Source organism: Sinocyclocheilus anshuiensis, unplaced genomic scaffold (genome assembly GCF_001515605.1).
Source record: "Sinocyclocheilus anshuiensis isolate Anshui unplaced genomic scaffold, SAMN03320099.WGS_v1.1 scaffold711, whole genome shotgun sequence".
NCBI lineage: Eukaryota > Metazoa > Chordata > Actinopteri > Cypriniformes > Cyprinidae > Sinocyclocheilus > Sinocyclocheilus anshuiensis.
The window spans coordinates 254,851-267,773 of NW_015552595.1; the positions used below are offsets into that span (position 1 = coordinate 254,851).

General features: G+C 37.8%; 1 protein-coding gene and 1 long non-coding RNA gene across 4 annotated transcripts; both read right to left on the reverse strand.

Moving 5' to 3' along the window:
* Nucleotides 1–2,610: 2,610 nt before the first annotated feature.
* LOC107665640 (uncharacterized) lies at nt 2,611–4,234 on the reverse strand. Of its 2 annotated transcripts, none has more exons than XR_001631578.1 (2): nt 3,225–4,234; nt 2,611–3,122 (listed from the first exon to the last, which is right to left on the reverse strand). It is a non-coding gene; the product is annotated as an uncharacterized LOC107665640 (long non-coding RNA). The 2 variants fall into 2 exon arrangements; XR_001631577.1 differs by having other exon boundaries at nt 2,611–3,141.
* A 2,368-nt stretch (nt 4,235–6,602) lies between these two features.
* cirbpa (cold inducible RNA binding protein a) lies at nt 6,603–12,356 on the reverse strand. 2 transcript variants are annotated; one of them, XM_016456606.1, is made up of 7 exons: nt 12,270–12,356; nt 11,561–11,666; nt 11,346–11,452; nt 7,760–7,922; nt 7,537–7,675; nt 7,112–7,167; nt 6,603–6,696 (listed from the first exon to the last, which is right to left on the reverse strand). In XM_016456606.1, the coding sequence occupies exons 2-7, from the start codon at nt 11,658–11,660 to the stop codon at nt 6,683–6,685; spliced, it is 579 nt and encodes a 192-aa protein (XP_016312092.1). In that variant the 5' UTR covers nt 11,661–11,666; nt 12,270–12,356; the 3' UTR covers nt 6,603–6,682. The 2 variants fall into 2 exon arrangements, with proteins under 2 accessions (XP_016312092.1, XP_016312093.1); XM_016456607.1 differs by having other exon boundaries at nt 11,561–11,702; nt 12,270–12,337.
* Nucleotides 12,357–12,923: the final 567 nt, after the last annotated feature.

A 12,923-nucleotide genomic window follows, 5' to 3' on the forward strand; every position in this document is an offset into this window, starting at 1 on the left:
CGCTCTTCATCAGGACCCGAGGCTTCAGTGTGAGCGGATGGACCTGCCGTTCCTGTCCTACCTGCCCACTGAGGTGAGATCAGTTCAGTGACCAACTCTAAACTGAAACGAGCTTCACGAGTAAATCTGAGTCGTCATCTAAAGAAGCCCCGAGCTGCAACTCGAAAACAAAAAAGAATTTTAAGGTGGAAAAAATAATAGCGCCTTAGATCCTTCCTGAGATTTTCTTGTCAAATTTTTTCCCCCATGAAAACTTTTCTCTTAAATTATTTTTTCTTGCATCAAAAAGCTTTTTTCTGTCTTCAACAAACTTTTTTTCTCTCTCATCCAAAACTTTTTCTTTTTTTTTTAAACGTGTGAAAAATTTTTCCCATAAAACTTCTCAACAAAAAACTTTTTTTCTCAAATTTTTTTCTTGCATATTTTTTTTGTCTTCAAAAATTTTTTTTCTCCGAAAAAAAAATTTTGTTCTCTCTTCAGAAAAGTTTTCTCTCATCAACAAACTTAAAAACAAAAAATCTCCTACCTCGAGGTGAGGCGAGAGTAAATTGAGGTCCATGCTAATGTTAGCGGGTCGTCGTTCTTTCTCTCTTTTGAAGAGAAATGTTTTGAGAGAAAAGTTTTTTGGAGAGAAAAAAAATCTTAGGATCTAAAACACTGTGGGCTGCGTCATACGTTCTTGAGTAGGTACTTTTCTGAATAAGTAATTACTTTGCAACCTCCAAAAAAAAGAGTATGTTCTATATAGCATGAACGTAATCTGGACGTACTACATTCACCATGTCATTGTCACGTGACCCACCAGCGTTTATGAATCTCTCCCGTGGCCTCATGGGATATAAAGTGTCCATCGTATGCTCACTTCAGAATCCCGCCGGAAGAAGTAGGTCATCCGGGGGCTTTTTGCCTACTCTTTTATGACTACTGTGAATTCAGACATTCTTCTTTGGTCACATACTGTTTTTCACCTACTGTATGGAAGGGAAGTGTGTGATTTCGGATGCAGCCTATTTGTTTTTCCACCATGAATTTATTCCATGTTTTCAGGGCTTCTGTTGACCAGTTCCCAGTGTTAACTGAAGAAGAGCTGTGGTTACTAGTTTTATTTTTTAACTAGTTATGTATTTTCAGTTTAGAGTGAAGCTTATGACATAACTAATATTTTTAACTGACACTGACAAAGATGCTTTTAAAAATATTTTGCTCATTGTTAGTGCATGTTAATTAATGCGTTAACTAACCTTCACAAATGTGACCTTAATGTAGAGTGTAAACGCCAGTCACATCCACATTATCAAATGGCCGAGACCCCAAAACTCAAACTCTGAACTGACTGTTTTACTCCAAAACAGTGAGAAGATCAAAGCCACAAGTTATGTTCCAAATTTGAGGTTGACATCATCAAAAATGAGCTTTCAGTAAGATTTTGTTTGGTTGCAGAACTAAATGTTTCCATTAGATGACATTTGTTCACCATTAATTTCCAAAGTGATAATTTTTGACCTTAATATTTTTTATCATCATTTTGAAGACACTTTTTTTCAGGACCATTTAAACTTTTCAAATCATGCCCATGATTCTTTGTTCACGTAGCAAGTGCCAAAACCCTATTCCAATGAAGTAAGATTCTAAAAACCAAATGTAAACCTTTTCAGTCAAAAAATGAGCCAACAGCGCCTTAAAGGTTAAAAAACAACTGCATCTGACAAAGTGCAATTACTCAGAATGCATAGTCAACAGAACTGAACCGAAGTCAGATGAACGTGTGTGAAGTCAACCGTTTGCTGCTTTTCTTCGTGAAGGTGCAGCTGATCAATGAAGCGTATAATCTGGTTCTGGGTCCAAAAACACGATGCAAATGAAGACGAGTGATGTGAGCTCAATGTAAAGGTTTGATCAGTGTTAAAGATTTAGCAAATATTCCAAACTAAAATATTTTATCAGTTTCAAAAATATAAAAACACTGTCCTAATTGAAGGAAAACAAGTTTACAAAAAGACTGAATCCAATATTTGGTGATAATATAGCATAAAAAGGGATTTATAGGCTAGTCATTTTTGACTGGCTTTGTTACTTTGTGACATTTTTGTACAAGATAAAACCATTTCAAAACAAACCTCCTGATTAAACATTGAAGCACACCAGTGTGATTTTTCATATTTTAATAATGTCAAAATTATCCACAACCAGAACAGTGAAACTTGAGAAAAACTTCGTTAGTTAGCCACATTAGTTTACATGAAATCTAAAGCATTAATCAATCAATGTTAATTTCAACATGCACTAATGCATTTTTAAAATCAAATCTTGCATCTGTTAAGATCATTTAATAAAACGGAGCTAACGTTGACAAAGAACAGGTGGATTTTTATTAACATGAATGAAGTTTCATAAATACTGTAACAAATGTATTGCACATGAACTAAAGAAGGTTACTGTGGCGTGTGATCAAACAGTTCCAGAAGAGAAAACATGGTGATAATATAGCATAAAAAGGGATTTATAGGCTAGTCATTTTTTACTGGCTTTGTTACTTTGTGACATTTTTATACAAGATAAAACCATTTCAAAACAAACCTCCTGATTAAACATTAAAGCACACCAGTGTGATTTTTCATATTTTAATAATGTCAAAATTATCCACAACCAGATCAGTGAAACTTGAGAAAAACTTCGTTAGTTAGCCACATTAGTTTACATGAAATCTAAAGCATTAATCAATCAATGTTAATTTCAACATGCACTAATGCATTTTTAAAATCAAATCTTGCATCTGTTAAGATCATTTAATAAAACGGAGCTAACGTTGACAAAGAACAGGTGGATTTTTATTAACATGAATGAAGTTTCATAAATACTGTAACAAATGTATTGCACATGAACTAAAGAAGGTTACTGTGGCGTGTGATCAAACAGTTCCAGAAGAGAAAACAAAACCTGCGCTCGCTGATACAAAACAGGCCAGTATTTGGCGATAATACAGCATAATGAGATTTACAATCAATTTCTAGAAGGCCAGTCATTTTCGAGCAGGAAAACCAAAGGTGTTAAAGGGTTTTCAACAGTTGCGGATCATAAAATGACCATCTGATGTTCGTGAACCTCCATCAAGCTTTCATCATCTGCTTGTCGTTCCATCATCTACACCAAAGAGAAAACCAGATCGGTTCACAATCACACTTCTGCCAAAGTGAATCCGTAACAAGATCATTAGAAACACTAACCTCACGCTTTAACCTTCAGAGGAACAAACACGGTTCATCAGGCGTCGACCTTCTTCAAACCCCAGACGGTTGCCGACGGGAACTCAACCTGAACAAAACCAAAGAACGAACATTAAACACTCAACCGCAGGAATCACAGATATGAACATAGAACTAATTACAGTGTCTTTGCTCTGGGAACTAATCTGGCGTTTCTCAAATTGAGCTACACTGGTGAAAGTGAATGTGTTGGTGATCTGAAATGTAAAGTCTTTCTAGAATGGTTGGCAATGCATGGGGAGAAATGAGTGGGAGTTTAACTCTTGAGTGTCTGACGTCCGTCTGAGGATCTACGACACCATGCAGACGCTTCTGAGAGGACTGTGAGATCTGCGCTGTGCTGTCAGAGCAACAAATACTGAATCTGAGTTTAAGAAGTGAACAGGAGAGCAAAGGAAGGTTACCTCGCGCACACAGGCTAACGAACAGAGCAGCCAGAGTCAGGATTCACTTCAGGAGATGCAACGCTTCGAGCTCCGAGGACGTGTTTGAGGAAACTCATCCGGAGCGCTTGGGTTCAATCAAGCATTGTTTGGGTGAAACACACTCAATAACTCACTCTACTCCGCTAACTAGCATTAAAGCTATGATCTTTATATCATCTGAACATGGACACACAGGAGAAAACAGGCAGATTTGAACTCCACTTAGTTTGCATGGTGTAAAACTTTAGTAACAAACCCAATTAGTCTTCAAAGCCAAACACAAGCTCTTCGGTTCCTGTCGGAGCTCGAGGCAGAATTCTGCTGTTCTTCATGTTTGAGCTGTTAATTGAAGTTGCATGCGATTAAACTACATACTGTTTGAAGGTAATGTGACATTGAAAACTCTTTGAAATGCATCACTTTAAACATCTATTAACCTCACTGGAAATAACATGCAGTTAGTTAAAGTCTCTCAACCCTTCAGACTAGTGCTGGGCGGTATGACCAAACATTTATATCACGGTATTTTTCAAAATTATACCGGTTTCACGGTACATGACGGTATTTTATTTTCATGCATGACTGGGTGTTAACCATATTTTCTACTGATTGAGAGGAAATACTGCAGTATATTGACTTAGAATGCCCTATTTTACTGTCCCGAGTGAATATTGTCAAAAAATACCACACTAAATAGTGACTAAACACGACCCCTTTTAATACAGGTTAACCAGGAGTCACTCTCATTTATAATCGTGGCATCGTCTGATAAAATCAACACGCATCTACACTAAAGAGCGGCTATATTACTTTTTTGTCTCATGCAGCGCACTGCCTGCGTCTGAGTAACAAACTAAAAACAACAAACTAAAAAGTGCATGTGATATTAACAGACGAACTACGCTCATATTTATAATTCCAAACAATCAGTAAGCGACAGGTGCTAGGAAACGCTGTTTTGCACTCATTTATTGACGAGTCGGCTGCGCTGCTTCTCTGCCGCTCACTGCACAGAACAGACGCCGAGAGAGGCGACACTTCTCCGGGAAAGTCAGACCTCGCGTTCGCGGGACAGCACTGGAGAAATCTTCCAACTGAACCAAAGCTAAGGTTTATCCAGAAAAGTCGCTAGGTTTGTCAGTATGAATATTCTATGGAAAAAGCCGCTAAAAGGGTCTGAAAGTTGCTAAATCTAGTGCTAAAGTCGCGCTCGTGTGTGTGAGACGCGGGAGCTTATCAGAAAAATGGATGTTAGACTGATAGAAATATTAAATAAAATTAGAAATTTTAGATGTAGATTAATAGATTCTATGGTGTTTCTATGCATTTGATAAGGTACCCGGGGTGGTTGCCATGCAGTTGCTAAGGTACTTGGGTGGTTGCTAAGGTGTTTTTATGTGGTTGCTAGGGTACCCGGGGTGGTTGCTAGGGTACCCGGGGTGGTTGCTAGGTTGGTTTGGATAGTTGCTATAGTGTTGCTACGAAGATAGATAGTCAGATGATAGATAGAAATAGTCAAATAGAAATATTCGATGGAAATATTAGTTTGAATGGGTTAGAAATAGTACATAGAAGGGAAGTCTGATCTAATGGGCTTCTGTGTTTAGATTTGAATTTTGACAGTTTGATGTAATGTTCAGATAAGCAGAGACTTTTCAATGTAAGTCTATGGGATTTTTAATCTTCATTTTTATGAAGACCGTAAATCCAATCAGTTAGAAAAGATGTAGCAACCAGAGTCAGACCAGTCTGAAGGTCTGGGCCGAGTTTGGTGGTTGTAGCTTTAAAGCTCTAGGAGGAGATACCGTTTACATTTTTGGTCAGAAGAAGAAGGAGATGTGCTACATTATATCTTAAACTCTTAATGCAACTTTCCTGAGAACTAAATTATGTGTCCCTGGAGCACAAAAGCAGTGTTAAGTCGCTGGGGGATATTTGTAGCAATAGCCAACAATACATTGTATGGGTCAAAATTATACATTTTTCTTTTATGCCAAAAATCATTAGGATATTAAGTAAAGATCATGTTCCATGAACATATTTGTATATTTCCTACCGTAAATATATCAAAACTTAATTTTTTGATCAGTAATATGCATTGCTAAGAACTTAATTTGAACAACTTTAAATATGATTTTCTCAACATGTAGATTTTTTTTGCACCCTCAGATTCCAGATTTTCAAATAGTTGTATCTCGGCCAAATAAATGCATAAATCGCAATGTCACAAAATTGACCGGTTTTGTGCTCCAGGGTCACTTTTAGTGTAATGTGACCTGCACAATTTTGAGAGATTCATGTCCCCCCCCCCCAATCATCTTGTAGATTTTGAAAGGCACAACAGAATTCAAAGCGTTTGAACAAATGGTTTCGTTTAATAGGCTCCATGAAGCCACAATTGAAAAGCAAAAAATAAAAATAATAAAAACAAAATAGTGAGTCAAATTTTGATACAAAGGAAACAAGAGCACAAGGATTTCTTTCCCAGTTCTGGAGCGTACTGTTAACAAGTTCTGGTTCTCTTTCAAGTGAATGATTAATAGATATAGATATTTAAGTCAATAGTCCATGGTTAAAATGCAGGATGCGAATAACAGAGACAGATACCTCGGCGCCAGCAGTCCACTGCGCTCGGATACGGGTCATGGACAGATCATTGTCTTACAGCTAATAGGAGCCGTGCTCTTAATGACAGCGGCTGCGCATCAGTAACACACACGAGAGCAAACGCTCTCTAGACTCCCCACAGAAGCACAGGTGAGCGCTAACATGAGTGCAGCTCGCTCTGGTGATTTAAAGCATTCAAAATGAGGCAAAAGAGGAACCCGTCAGCACATCAACACATTCACTCATTCACAGCCGGTGATCAGAAAGCGGCCTTCCTCTCAGAGTACAAGAACTGAACAGAAACATGGAGAACAGCTACAACAAATCCAAGAACAGATCCAAGAGTCTTTAGAAACGCTCGGCTGCAGACGCGTCGGGTCTTGGGTTCTACTCTTGTACAGCTGAGGAGGAAGTATCACACATGAAGACACTCAAGCATCTCAACAGGGTTAAGACACACAATCCCTCCACTAACCCACTAACCAACCCACCAAACATCAAAACAGGGTCGTCTGGGCAGAGAGAGAGAGCAATCGGGCGATCAGGGTTACAGCGTCCTGAGTTTCATCAAATCACGACTCTATCGACCCGATTCAGATTCATTTCTCTGCAATACGTGACTTTAGTCAAATTACTGGGCCGGAAACGTGAAATCCGAATTAAAACTGGGCCACTTGAAAGCATTTGTAGTTTATCGTAAGCATACATGTACAGTTCTAGAAACTCTAGAATAGCCTGTTTGACTCGTCCGCGGCGACACGAGCACAGCAGACATGCTTCTATGAGGATTTTAGAGCGGAGGGAACTAATACGTACCATAACTATCATAGCTGTCTCTGTAAGAGCTGCTGCGGTCGCTGTAACCAGAACTCCTGAAAGAAGAAAACAGCAGGTTACACTCGTGATCAGAGCCGTGTGTGTGAGAAATACGCAAAATATTCACAAGTAATAAATCTAAACGAATGCATTTTAATCTGAACTGCACAAGACGTGAGAATAAAACAGGTTATGCATTTTTATTTTTAGTAGTGAGATTTTAATTGCATGCGTTTTAAACGCCCATCACTGAATACAAGGCAAAAAAAGATTCAAGAACATTCCTGGTTACTTGGGTGTTCTGATGTTTGCATAACTAAATATTAATGCTTATGATATTTTGTTGCAATCTAAAGCCCCGTGTTGTTTCTGCAGTCTGTGCTGCTCGTCTCATGCCCTGATCGAGTCTGGCGCCGAACACACACCTGTCTCTGCTGTAGCCGCCGCCGCCGCCTCCAGAGGAGTACCCTCCTCCTCCACCTCCTCCGCCGCTCTTATATCCACCGCCGCTGTAGCTCCGGTCGCCTCCGTAACTACGGTCTCCTCCGCCATAGCTGCCTCCGCCTTCAGAGAGTGTAACAACACTGAGTTTAGAACGAGACAAACAGCTGAGGATCACACTGACTGATCGAGCAGCAGCTCTCGGACCTCCTCTTCCTCGGCCTCCTCTGAAGAAACCTCCTCCTCCTCCTCCTCTTCCTCCACCGCCTCCTCCTCCTCCACCTCCACCTCCTCTGTAGGATCCTCCGCCCGACCGGCCACCGCCGCCCTTCCCAGCCTCATCCACACGGATCGTCCGGCCATCCACAGACTACACAAGGAAAACAGCATCAAACCAGTGTAAACCTAAATCAGTGGCTCAGTATTACATACAGGGCTGTCACGATTCGTCGACTTTATTCGACTTAAAAATCCTCGACTTCATTTTGCTCGCGTCGACTAACCGTCAAAATACCGGAAGTGGCGTATTTCACGGACGAGAATGCATAAAACACAGACTGTTTCCCAAGGCTGCATGATATATTAAACCCATTTAAAAATCATAATTAAGCATAATTGTGAATTCACAAACACTATGATTTAAATTATGCAATGCAGTTCTAATACAGTATATGCGCTTTAATAAGTACATGCGTCACAGTAGTTCCACAGGAACTGATATCATTTACATCATGTGTGGAGCGTCTCAAACTCAATCTCTGCATGTTGTTGTGAGTTCGGGTTTATTATAACCTTCATCTGGGAACGCAGCGTGCGCCATTTCATCAGATTTGTAAGGTAAATCATTTATAAATCTAGCAAATACATACATCACGGTTTCAAAATAAAAGCTCGAACCCTGAGTTTACACGTTTTGATGTCCATATATTCTTTTAATTACAGTGGCTATAGCATTTCTGTCCTAAAGAAATGGCCAAATATGAAAGATTAAGTGGACATTTGAATGAAATGGTGCTTGGTCAATATTAAACAAGTATTAGATCGCACAGTAATGTGTAAAAACAATCGTCAGGCTGTTGGCGCCCTCTGCAGGCCTTTGTTGTAATGTGTAATGTACATTAGCTCTATTGTTTATAATACATTATGTATTTTAACAGTTTTGTTCAATAAAACCATATGATTTCTTGCTTTTGATACTTTATTTGAACTAATTATTATTGCCTCATTGCTATTATATATGTATTTTAAGTAATTTTAAAGGCTATTGTTCACTTCTATTTTTATTACCACAAAAAAATGTATTATAATTATAGGGCACTATCCAAGGCTGCATGATATATTAAACCCATTTAAAAATCAGGATAAAGCATAATTGTGAATTCACAAACACTATGATTTAAATTATGCAATGCAGTTCTAATACAGTATATGCGCTTTAATAAGTACATGCGTCACAGTAGTTCCACAGGAACTGATATCATTTACATCATGTGTGGAGCGTCTCAAACTCAATCTCTGCATGTTGTTGTGAGTTCGGGTTTATTATAACCTTCATCTGGGAACGCAGCGTGCGCCATTTCATCAGATTTGTAAGGTAAATCATTTATAAATCTAGCAAATACATACATCACGGTTTCAAAATAAAAGCTCGAACCCTGAGTTTACACGTTTTGATGTCCATATATTCTTTTAATTACAGTGGCTATAGCATTTCTGTCCTAAAGAAATGGCCAAATATGAAAGATTAAGTGGACATTTGAATGAAATGGTGCTTGGTCAATATTAAACAAGTATTAGATCGCACAGTAATGTGTAAAAACAATCGTCAGGCTGTTGGCGCCCTCTGCAGGCCTTTGTTGTAATGTGTAATGTACATTAGCTCTATTGTTTATAATACATTATGTATTTTAACAGTTTTGTTCAATAAAACCATATGATTTCTTGCTTTTGATACTTTATTGCAACTAATTATTATTGCCTCACTGCTATTATATATGTATTTAAGTAATTTTAAAGGCTATTGTTCACTTACATCTATTTTTATTACCACAAAAAACTAATTATAATTATAGGGCACTATGAAATCGCTTTATTTCCAAATTCATGTTTTTCCATTTTCATTTTCATTTTTCTATACTCCGTTTTAATGGTTAAATTAAATGTTATTAATCAAAAAGCCGGTCTAATTAATTGAGTTTTACAGTTTCTTTACCAAATTCTGTTTTCCATTATTTTCTGGATTCTATTTTAATGATTCCATTAAATGTTAATAATCAAAAGCATCTCCAATTAATTGATTATTTATATAAAAAAAAAATAAAAAAAAATAAAAAAGGGATTTTTTTCTGAAATACTGCACATTTACATTTTTCTCCTAAACAAATTCTGGTAAATAATATTTCTGGTAAATACTCTTTTAAAAAGTGTTTTTTGATTATAATTGTATTATTAGTAGACCAGAACACGTGGATATGTTGTCATTCTTACACTATAATACTGAACTGATTTCAGTGATTTTGACTATGTATGTCTATGAGATGGACATTTGCTTCTTTGCACTCTTATGTTGCACTTTACGTTTGGATTTCATTGGTTTAATGAAATATAGTTTAATAAAATATTCTTAAGTAAAATTGTTGATTTTTTTTTTGCGGGAAATTAATCGTTTAGATTAATCAATAAAGTAGTCAATAGATTAATCGAAATAAATAGTCGTTAGTGGCAGCCCTAATTACACAGAACAATATAATGAGATTTCACTGGTGTGTATATAGGGATACACTTAAGTGGTACGCAGGTCACAAACATTGACAGCCGTTAATGCACAATCACCGTTTTAGACCGACTAACTGTAATCCTGTATAAGATTCTCTCAAACTGAGAGCTTAAACCTAAAGATGCTCTGCCAGTTTCAGAGCTAAACGCAAAACTGACGCGCTATAACCAGCAGCGCATGCTTACTAGCCAGCAACCCGCCAAAATAAAAGCATGCTGATTTTAGGTTTGAGAATGAGAAGTTAATTAGCATATTTTTAAGTGTACTATAAAATAACGTACTCAACTTTTTTTTTTTTTAATATACTGCTTATTTAGTTTATTATATGAATTGTATTAAAATAAAAAACAAATACAATGGTATTATCCCTATTAATAATAATTTTTTTTTTTAGATATATTGTATGAGTTGCACTATGTGCGAGTACCAAACCTTACCTCCAGGTGCTCTCATGAGAACCAACCCGAAGCTTGTGCACCCCTGTATGCACTAATATGCATGTGTATAGGGTGATGCCGTTTTGCAAATTATTAATTGTGCATTCAGGATGTTAAAAATCTAAATGATTGTTAACCTTTTTTTTTAACCATACATTCATGTTTTTATTCAAAATTCATGTTCAAGTACCAAAATATTTTGTTTTATCAATAGTTTCACAGCAAATATTCAGATTATTGTACAAAAGTATTCAGGTTTTATATATAAAATAAAATAATGTTTTATAAATGTACATTAATCCGGTTTTATAGCAAATTATTCAGGTTTTTTAAACACCAAAAAATAAGAAATTCTGGAAATAAGGTTTAGTAATTATACATCATATAATTTAGGTGACGTGCACGTACCAATCGTAGGTTGAAACGTTACTGAACTTGGCTCAATTATAAAAGCCGTTTGGGAGCCGAAAGAGTCGGTTCTTACTACTGAACCGAGTCAAATGAACCGACTCACTAAAACCCGCCAGAACTCCCATTCCCAATTTGAACCCAAATCAAAACTAGCGCCTCAGTAACGAACCTTTCCATTCATTCCTTCGAGCGCGTCCTTCGCGTCGTCTGGATTCTCGAAAGTCACGAATCCGAATCCTCTGGATTTGTTGGTTTCTCTGTTTCGGGCCACATGAACTGAAAACAGACACGCATTACAATGAGCTGCTTATGCAAATCACAGTGAACGCACAAACCAATCCGTAGCAGCGCGGCAGCAGAGCGCGTCTCTGATTGGCTACTTACCGTTGGTGATGACGCCATATTTGGAGAAGGCGTCCTCTAGCGACTGCTCGGTGGTATCGAAGCTCAGGCCGCCGACAAACAGCTTTCCTTCGTCAGACATTCTGCTCTAGAAACACGTGGGTCACACCGAGAAAACGCTACACTGCGGATCATATAATGTAGAAAACACGCTGTAGTGCTGACTCTAGGCAGAAAGGCGATTAAAACAAAAACAGAAATATAAAACAAAGACATTCAGTGATTAATTGTGGGTTTTTAAGTAATATTAATACGTTATTTGAACGTTTGTCGTGTTGTCTTTATTCAGACTCGACATGTGGGTCACAAAGCGCGCAGATCCAAACTATGCCAAACAAAAGACTCCATACAAACACCCGAATTACCGAATAAAGCTTAAAACCCCGCGGATCCGAGGCCGGTCGCCGTCACAGGCGCATTAGAACACAGAAACACACGGTCACCGACGGCGAAACAACCGACTGACCGATTACAACTTGATCAAACCGCTGATCTGAGGCGAGGATGATGAAGATCTCCATCAGGCGTCGCCATTTTAAGCAGCGCGCGAATCACGATGGACAAAACACGGTCGAACACGATCAATCCCGTTGTTAAATAAGCTAAATGTCTAATGTAGTGAAGCACACGTCGATTAAAGCAAACGAGTGCCGGTTAAAAATAATAAAACCCAGATAAAATCAGCCGGTACCTGTGATGTCGCAGTTGCGGGTGAGATGATGCACGACTCGAACGCGTTCAGAACTCCAGAGAGACGCAGCGGAGCGCCGAGCGCCGCTTATAAAGCCCTGCGCCGAGGGGCGGGGCCTAACACACGCTCATTTACATATGCTAAACACCAGAGAGAGAGAGAGGGGTAGGGGCAAGACATCACATGTATTATTATAAATAATATATACTATATATACTATATTACGTTTTTTTTTTATATATATACAAAATTATATTTAAAATACAAAAATGATAAAACATTTGAGGGTAAAGATAGATAGATATATATCAGGTTGGGGCAAGTCATCACATGTATTATTAATTATAATATATATTATATATAATATATTACTTTTTTTTATACACAAAATTAAATGTGAAATACAAACGTTATAAGACATATAAGGGGAAAGATAGATATATCAGGTTGGGGCAAGTCGTCATCACATGTATTACAGTTTTTCTGAATTGCTAAAACACTAAACCCCAATCTCTGAACCAAATTCTCACTGAATAAAGCACTCTTTCTGCTAAACCTTAAACACGTTCAGGCAGTTAGGCTCTTTTTGCAAATCTCTAAACACATTCTCGTTCACTCAAACACTTCTCACACTGTGATGCACTTGTGCTGCTA

What these genes read in the sequence shown, in the direction of transcription:
- cirbpa (XM_016456606.1), bottom strand. Translation starts at nt 11,660, where the DNA reads ATGTCTGACGAAGGAAAGCTGTTTGTCGGCGGCCTGAGCTTCGATACC. An exon ending in ATATGGCGTCATCACCAACG is followed by an intron (nt 11,453 to 11,560) that starts GTAAGTAGCCAA and finishes GTCTGTTTTCAG; the next exon opens with TTCATGTGGCCCGAAACAGA. An exon ending in AGGAGGCCGAGGAAGAGGAG is followed by an intron (nt 7,676 to 7,759) that starts GTCCGAGAGCTG and finishes CACTCTCTGAAG; the next exon opens with GCGGAGGCAGCTATGGCGGA.